A 9,692-nucleotide genomic window follows, 5' to 3' on the forward strand; every position below is an offset into this window, starting at 1 on the left:
TTGAAGTGCAAAGGACAAAAAAGAAGAAGAAAAAACCCCACACATCTTAATGCACAACTTTAAAATAAATTAGAAAAACAGCCAACACTACCATCTACTGGACAAGATAAGGACAAAGAGTTCATAGCAATAAATACAATTGTTGCTTCATTTTGACAGTAACTTCAGGAGTAAAACTTATCTTGACCACACAACACTGATCATGGACTAGCTCAGAATAAACCCATAAAATTTACATTATCCAAAACAAAAGTAAATTGAGCAAATGCTCTTCATGCCTATGAAGTAACTAAACTTAAGTATAAGAGTTACACAGCAGTCTGTCAAGAGGGCGCATACCTTGGGACTGCAGGGATAAAAGCCAAAGAACTACACTCAGATCGCTGGTTAGCAAACAGTTATCATCACTCTTCATTTTAATCACAGTTTAATCACAGTGATTTCAGTAGGACTTCTCAGGCAAATCAGAGCATTTCTGTCATCTTACAACTCCTCCCTTTAAAGCAAAGGAATCACCTATAGACACTGTATTGTCCAACCACATCCTGCTACATGCTAAACTATTTTTTACATATTATTTAAGTTAAATAAGTTAGTAAATGCCAGAACTTGCCCATTCAACCGTTCTCCTCTTCCCTGTGTGTGTGAGAGATACAGGCTTTACATGCATGATCACATACTACTTTTTCCACAGAACCCCTGCCCCAGGCAGGGGCTGGATAGTATTCAGAAAATGAGGCAGCTGTTGTGTATTTTTATACTCTTTCTTCAAGCAGTAAAGCCAGTCTTATTTACTCTACACGGTTTGAAAGTAGAATGACTGTTTATTTTCTTTAAAAAAAAACAACAAAAACCAACACTGAAATAACAAAGAGTGTGTATCTCGAAAAGCTTTAGGCACTCCAGCAATTACTGTTACAATGCAGTGCAAAGTAATTCCTGAAACAAAACCTCTGTTCTCAGCCACTTAGAAAAGAAAATAAAAATATCTCTTCCTAGCCCTTCATCTTTCTGAGTACTCTGCTCCCAGCTTATTTCAAAGCACTCAGTAAGCATGTGACACCCGATGCTCGCCTGGTCACAGAATTTTGACTCTTTCAGGGATGCAGAAGGTTAGGGGAACGTGCCCCTGCACCTGGCTGTTCCCTTTCCTTAATGATGAGAAGGGATTCTGCCTGCACGCTCCTGCTCTGGCAAGTACGGCAAAAGACAAACAACTTAAGCAGGATCTCAGGCTATTTAGGGCTCTCTAAATCATAATCAGCAGACATTAAATTTCACACGACAACCAAGGGGCAGGGCCAGACCCTCTCTCACTGGAATGATGCTGTCAGCAAGTAAGTCAAGCACTTTAAGCAACCTTCGATTGATTTTAAGATGCCTCAGTAGCACTGCAAAACGCTATTCCTGAACCAACGAAGAAGAGAGAACAATTTGCATCCAAAAGGAAAGGTTTTTTTCCTACCTGGGCAGGCACAAGCAGGAAAGGATTACTATAAAATTATAACCTTCCAAAAAAAAAAACAAAAAACCAGGAACATTCTGTCATCACTTCTGAACTGAAAGCTCAGGTACTGTCAGAAAACATACACCTTTAGCAAGAGAGACTGACGTTTCCCCAGCAAAACGCCGATACCTCAGTCTTGTCTGCAGTAATGTTTATCTACTTTATTCTTAGATACTCCTCAGGCTCTTCCAATTCGCCCCTCCGCTCTGAGTGCTCAAGAATTATCTTAGTACCAGACGGCTTCTCAATGATTTCTCTCCACTGCAAACTCAGCCTGCCTTATTATCTCCACTTGAGTAGGAAATTGCAGCTAAACAGACTTTCTTAAGGTGACACATAAATCAGGAACAGAGCCAGAAGTCAAGGCCTGCCAAGACGACGCTTATTGATCCAGAAGTTGACCTACAAAGCAACCCTGGCTCCGAATTATTTCAGCCAGCACATTTCTAAATACCAAACACTAATATCTCATGGGGAACCCAAGCAAGTGACAAATAAAAAAAATGAATGGCTACCTGCCAAAGTTTGGTTCCAGTGAGTTGTACGGCACCGCACAGGAAGGCTGTGGTAGAAGCAAGTGCAGGGCTAAGCTTTCCTGTGTGGGATTTACCTGCATTAATCACAAAACTATTCCTTTTCCTTCCTGAAATCCTCTGCCCAGTTATTTACAAGTCTAACAGCATCAACAGCAAATGACGCAGTAGATTTTGTAGTAAAATACCATGTGATCACTTAAGTGAAGACTCTACCATGACTATACATGAGGAAGCCCAATTGAAGATCCAAAGGCAAACCTAACTCTGGCATTTCTTGGCTTTGGCGTTTTAGCAATTTTAATAGTGAAATTTCCTTTTTGGTTTGGGGTTTTTTTTTATGTTTTAAGAAGGTAAAATCATTTTACGACAATGCAGTTTTAACCAGAAATCTATGGCGATGAAGCACAGCGTAAGCTAATTAATTACATTAGATTGCAACAGAATAAAGTCACTTCCATGCAGAAAAGACCAGACCACTAAGTACATCTGCTGGGGCTGGAGAAAGCCTATTCTGCCTTGCTTTCTCCTCTCTGCACTACCCCTTACCACCTTCCCTGAAGGGAATCTACCTTCTCTCTGGAATAACGCCTTCCCAGTGGATGCAGTGATTTAACCGGTTCCCGGTGGTGGATGTTTCCCATGAACACGCTCAGGGACTCTCCCCCGAGAGTGAAATGCCTCCCCAGATTCAGTGCAGCACATGCCGCTACATGAGGACAGAAACAGTTTTGCATTAAAAAAGCACTGTAGTTAGTTACCGCCTGAGACACTACCGGTATTTCTGACATATAATCATGGGGGGCGGAGGGGGGAGAAGTTGTTTTCAAAATGTTAATTATCTCAGGCAAGCTTGAATGCAATTTCAGAATGGGCAGGTGGAAGGATGCACATTACTACCTTGAGTTGCTGCACCTATGCATCCACAAACACAGCACTGTGAATCACTGATACCTTCTGCACAGCGTGGCTGGAAATACCAAGCACCACCGACCATTATTCCACCATTCATGTTCCACTATTACAGTTGGTTTCCTACCATATTAGTTGTCCAGCTTTATTTACAGGTTAATTTCTTCATCATCAAATTTATTTATATTTTTTTTTTCCATTCAAGCACAATTTGCAAGCTGGAAATAACGACCAAAATTCTGTCCATGCAGTATATAACAGCTCACTTTCCAAACACAAGCACTAGAAAACTCATTACGAAGTACTTCATAAACTTCTGTCACTGCAGTAGGAAGTGACTGTAAATTATTACAGCTTTTCCAATTTAATGAGTACATTTAAATCTTGAAGTGATGGTGTTACTGCCTGCACTCGGCACAGAGATTTAAAAAAAAAAAAAAAAAGAGGAAAAAAAGAAGAGTATTTCACATTTATATTCACACCATGCAGAGTAACTGGTAAGCAATGATTTTTTTCAGATGAGCATACATTACTTAGCCTGCCACATGAAGGCACTCTGTAATTCGTAAAACATTTTAAACTCTACTGGAATTCAAGTTTTCTGGTTTATTTAAACATCTTGAAAGAACTAACATACAATGCTAAATTTTTTGTTCTCAGTCTTCAGTGCATCATACTGTACAATTTTTAATTCTCCCTACCCCCTGCATAATTTGAAATTAGTGTTTTCCACAACCACTCACTATTTATCTGTCACACAGCATGCTCAAAGCAGCATTCAAGAAGTATTAACTATTTTATGACTATTTTTGTGAAAGATTTTTAACAAAATCTGTATGAGAATGTATTTCCACAGCCTTCTCCCACTATGGGTGGCAAAAATCTAACAATTTACACTGCTCAAAATCATAGGAAAAAAACATTTCAGCATTTTACCAATGTGGAAACGGATGTAGATCATGGCATGGCTGAGAACAGAGGTTTGGTGTTTGACTGGGATCCCTTGTTTTAATTAGACTGGGAAGTGAGTGCCCCCTGGTGCAGCCTATCTCAGCCAAGTCTAATAGGCATGAAACTGCCCATAGGTCTTCGTAACAAAAAGAAATAATGCAATTTCCTATTTCTGATTTAGTTGTTCTTCTATATCATAAGAAAAGTTAAATTTAAGCAATGATAATAAAATATTGAGAAAAGTTATTTGTAAACATTTCAAGCATTTTACACTACTTAGAATAGCTTTTTACCAACTTTCATTCATAGAGGAACATATACTCACAAAAATGAGGTGGCTCTTAAAAAGAAGAGTTATTCAGATATGCTTGCCTGATAATTTGAGGAGGCTGGATATTAATATACCACACAAGAGAAGAGTTTTCTTAAAAAGTGCATATGTAAAAATGAGCATGAAACTTCATCACGCAAGCAGTAAGACAAGCAAATGCCATATGACTTACATAACTAAAAATAAGGACTTGAAGTAGGTAACTCCCCAAAACTTCTATATTAAAAAGCAGTATTTCAACATTTTGGTATATGTTTAACTTAAAGCATGCTCATACAATACAGTTTACCAAATCTGAGTGTTCAAAGACAATTTTCCCCAACATTTTATGGAGACAAAAGACTAAATGTGAGAATGTAAGCAATGCATTGTCTGCAATAAATAGTTCAGCAATTGCTTGTTATTTCTTATATATATATATTAATATATGTATAAAGGCACTCTAATCTATTACCAAGCTGTAAAAATAGAATCTTTGGATTTATGCATCTTGCTACTACACTGTTCTCACCGTATTTTTCAATTGCATTTCAATGTAAATATATGGCAATGGTTTGATATCTTTAATGGAACAATTCTATTATAATTTTTGAAAGACACATGAAAACTTACAAGAAGTAACTGCTTTGTAAGGGCATTTTCTTTACATTCGGGACACAATATTAAAATACTCTGTTATCAGGAGAGTTCAGACAAACCATCCTCATTAATGATATTCTGAGAATTCCACAAAGAGCATAACATATCTTCCATGATCACATTTACAGTTTCAAGGAATTAGTCACCCTTTTAACCATCAGTATTTAGAAGCAGCCCTGAAAAACAAGTTGTTACAATTATCTCGGAAGCTTAAAAATCCTTACTGTTGTAACGGCTCCAATTGTTTTGCTATCTATATCTAGATATCTAGATATCTTTGCTACCTAGTCTTTCACTGAGTCTTGATGCTCCCTGGTCCAATGACATCCTCAGGCTAATTCTGCATTGTCAGAAAATATTCTTCCTTCAGTCAGTGGCAGAATGGATCCATTTCAATTTCATCCAGTAACCCCTTGCTTTTGTATTAAAAAAAAAAAAAAGACCAGAATGAGCTGCCTTGCCAGTTCTCTCCGTATCTTTCATCATTCTGGGTACACTACCATCACACCTCTGTGTCTTCCCTAACGCCTGGACCAAAGAATCTCTGTCCAAAAATCAAATACCTGTTTGTTTCAAAATAAAAATAATAATACTTAAAAAAAACCATACCAAAACACAAAACAAAACAAAACAAAACAGAAGAGCAACCTTAAAATGAAGCTCGTGCTTTTCTGAACAGGACGTAGTTAAGAATCTTTGTAAATGATTTCCTGAAGTTACCCACAGCTACACCTCCTAGTCCCTTCCCTCACTTTGTAGGGAAGCTTTCCCATTCCTCTACTAATTAATGACCCAACCTTTGCTTTGGTTTTGTTTCTTTTGACATAGGGTAACCAGAACTGAACAAAGCGTGTACCAGTGATTTATATGAGTTTATTATATTTTCCCGCTCTGTTCCCTTTTGTATTCCTCAAACATTTCAATATTATGTTTGCCTTTCACACAATGTCGCTTATTAAAATACAAAGGAATTTTAAAAGCTTGGACTTTTAAAAAATATACAGAACTGGTCAGGGATGTGGAGACTGACGATAGCCTTGGCAGCAGCGACCACGAGATGGTGAAGTCTGAAATCCTGAAAGACGTGAGCAAAACAAATACTGAAATAGCAGCTCTGGACTTCAGGAGAGGCAGATTTTGGCTTGTTCACAGATCTGCTTGCCAGGATCACACAGGAGACCGCTTTATAAAGGGTAAATGAGCCCAGGAGATCTGGGTATTCAGGGACCTCACACCAGGAGAATGATGCATGCCAATGCGCAAGAAGCTGAGCAAATGTGCATGAAGGCCAATGTGAATGAACTAGAGTCTCCTGACTCAGTTCAAACAGAAAAGGAGGTACACAGAAGGTGAAACTGGGGAAACGTTATATAGAGAATGTATACAGTGATATTGCTGTAGTGTACAATGATGGAATTAGGAAACCCAAAGCTCAACTGGGGGAGAAACTAGCAAAGGCAACAAGAAAGGCTACTACATGTGTACAGCCTGCAAAAGCAAATTACCAAACTGGGCGGAAGGGCTGATAAACTGAAGGGCAGGTTTGCTATTCAGAAAGTCCTAGACATGCTGAAGGAACAGGCTAAAAAGATCTCCTGATGCTCTACAAAAGCACATGCGAGGCCCTACACCTGGGATGGAACAGCTGCATGCACCAGTACAGCCTGACGACTGACTATTTGAAAGCAGCTTTGCAGAAGAAGACCTATGAGATAAACGCGAGTCAGCAATGAGCCCTGGCAGCAAAGGTGGCCACAGGCATCCAGGGCTGCTTTAGCAAGAGGGTAGCCAGCAGGTCCAGGGAATTGATTATTCCCCTCTATTCAATACTGATGAGACCATATACAGACTACCGCGTCCATCACAAGAAAGACAATGACGTGCTGCAGCAAGTCCAACAGATGCCCACCAGAACAAGGAGGGGCTGTAGCAGATGACTGCAAGATGCAAGGAGAAGCTGAGAGAACTTGGTTGCTCGGTCTTAAGAAGGAGAGATTTTACTGCTGTCTTCCAGTAGTTAATGGGAGGACGCAGAGGGGGTGGAGCCAGGTTCTGGACAAGAGACAACAAGCACAAGCTGCAAAAGGGGAAATTCCAACTAGGTATCGGTAAAAGGAAAAAGTCACCATGAGGGCGGCCAATGCAGGAACAGGTTGCCCAGAGAGACTGTGGTATCTCCAACCCTGGAGTTAACCAAATCTATATTGGACAAGGCCCTGAGCAACCTGATCCAAGTCAGTCTGAGGTTTGGCATGGTCTCCTGAGGTCCTTTCCAAAGAAAGTTATTCTGTGAGTCTATTCTATGACTCTGAGATTAAAAAAAAAAAAAAAAACACAAAACCAAAACACCACAAAAACACACAACAACTGTATCCTGAATTTCAAACATTTTTTGACTCCTTACTTCAACAACAGAAATTCTATCAGGCACCGTGGGATATAAAATTATTTTAAAAAACACGTTTTCTAATTAATTTGTGAGATTACATTTAAAAAATTAACTATGAGAAAACCTCATCAACGTTAGTCTCAATGGAATTATATGAAAATATTGACTATAATCAACAGGAAATAGGTGCAAGAAAGTCTCTAATATTGAAACTGCATTTTTAGCTAACACAGCAGAGGACATCTGAGGACATCGTAAAAAAGTATCAGATAAATAAAAATACGTAGAATACTTTGAAAACAAAATTAAATTGTTATACTTTACTTCAGTAACTAAAACCAGTGTGAAAAATGAAACTAAAAGTACTATTCCAATATCATTCAAATTTCTAAACTATACCAAGCTCAGAAGCACTCACTTTATTCATTTTTCTAGGCACTTACATGATAAAAGCAAAGCAAAAATAAACTATTTTTAGAAATACAAAGAACTAAGATTACTAGACCATGAGAGTCAGTGACAGTATAAAGACTCTTAGTGAGACAATAATCTAATACTCTAAGTGGACTGAATTTTCACCCTTAACTTTTGAGTTTTCTTCTGGATTTTGTGCACTTGATTACTTCTGTCTATATAGTGAGGCAGTGTTAATTTATGCCTTCCTACGGGGATGACGGCTGTCTATGCCAGCACCAGAAACTGAATCAAGAAACTCCAGAGCTAAAAGCTAACAGGCTACAGTCTCTTAACTCAGAGCTGCAGATTCATGTTTTATTCATAAAAGCAGATACCTACACACCAGCTTATGAAATGCATTCTTTTGGTATTTAATATTTTTATTTCGCTTGTTAAAAAAAAAATTATACATCTTACCTTCAGGTCACTTCCTGGCAAAGTACCTATGCCATCTTTCCAGTCCATAGCACTAAATACATCAAATTCTTGACCATTTCCACTAGAGGCAGATTCGTTCATGATGCATGTACTAAAAAAAAATTTAAAAATAAAAATGTTTTATATGAAAATGCTCTAAGTGGTTTAATGCTTATATTATCAGACATTTCTTCAAACACACTTCATAGATTAGTATCAAATGCTTCCCTCAGCACATTGGCAATGTGGACAACTGATGACAATGCTGATAACATAGACTAATGTAATAAAAACAAGGGGAAATCTCTTGAAAACCTTAAAAAATAATACCTGGTTTACACACTAGGAGGCTATTAATGAGGCTGTATCGGAGAGAAGTGAAAAATTTCAAACTGCAAGTAAATTGACATGGGGAAAACATACCTCAGGAAAAACATTTGTTCTGGGGAAGGCAAGACATGAGCGCATGCCTACAATAAATATATTAAGCACTGATTAATAGAACTGCTTTTCCTTAATATTGGATAACATGCTGATGTGAATGCTTCACCCAAGTTCAAATTAAAATTTCAAAATTAATTTGAAACGTCTTTCATTTTCACTGTCTGACTTAGGACACCCAAATACTCCTTGTCTGTTTTCAGGCAGTTTCACTAAATTTTGACTTGCATTTGTAAAATTTATGTGCATGTAGAGAAGCACACATGCACCAGAGGAAACTACTGCTTTGCAAGACTTTATTTTACTGGATCCTTCTGTTTCAGAACAGTGAAAGGAGAGGAGAGAATATTTATCTTCAGAAATAGTGGATTTGGACATCCTCTTCTGGGGCGAGAGCTTATCCCAAGTAATTTGCACAATCAACAGAAGCATATAACACTTGCCATTGACCCCTGGCTTTGGCCCGGCACTTGTCACTGCCACAAAGACAGCACCAGTTGCACTGAACTGCAGATGTTTCCCGCAGCCAGTTGTGACTACCAACAATTTCTTCCTTTCCACTTCTTACAAACCCAGCAATCTTTAAATCTGTGGCCTGGCACCTAATTTACTATTTGTTCAATGAAATCTGATGCATTCATTTTCTTTCTGAAGAACTTCTGCCCTATGCCTAGCAGCTGAAACATTTTGTGGAAAAATTAGCTCCATCTTCGGTTTGTGAACTAATAGCAAAAGCTCATTCCTTTTCAAATTTACACTTTCTGAACTTTTAAACAAATACTTTCTAAGCCTCGTACTCTGTCTGCAGACTGCAAACTTTTGCTGCAAGTATCAGTATTTGAAATTAAAATACGTAGAGAGCTTCCTCAGTGCTTGACCTTGTTTTCTAAAATCTAATTTCTAACTTAGGTCCCACTCCCAAAATCTGCAAATATCTATTAATACTCTCTGGAAATCTGGAATTTCCACAAAACAGACTGAGTGATATTTGTTCACTCACAGATAACAGAAAAAGATGCAAACCAACCAGAAGTAAACACGGGTCGCCTAGAAAATTTTACTGAAAGTCTGAGGAGAAAAATGTTTAGCTAGTTAACTCTATTGCGTGAAAAATAA

The 9,692-nt window shown here is 38.2% G+C and overlaps 1 protein-coding gene across 1 annotated transcript in view; it reads right to left on the bottom strand.

The window, feature by feature from the left end:
* Positions 1–8,247, bottom strand: part of L3MBTL3 (L3MBTL histone methyl-lysine binding protein 3) — a 76,398-nt gene extending 68,151 nt beyond the window's left edge. The window contains exon 1 of the mRNA XM_082480801.1: positions 8,136–8,247. Coding sequence (XP_082336927.1) covers positions 8,136–8,237 — 102 coding nt within the window. The 5' untranslated portion in view covers positions 8,238–8,247. The remainder of the gene's footprint in view (positions 1–8,135) is intronic.
* Positions 8,248–9,692: the final 1,445 nt, after the last annotated feature.

The sequence above is a fragment of the Vanellus vanellus genome (genome assembly GCF_965231255.1).
Source record: "Vanellus vanellus genome assembly, chromosome: 3".
Taxonomy (NCBI): Eukaryota; Metazoa; Chordata; class Aves; order Charadriiformes; family Charadriidae; genus Vanellus; species Vanellus vanellus.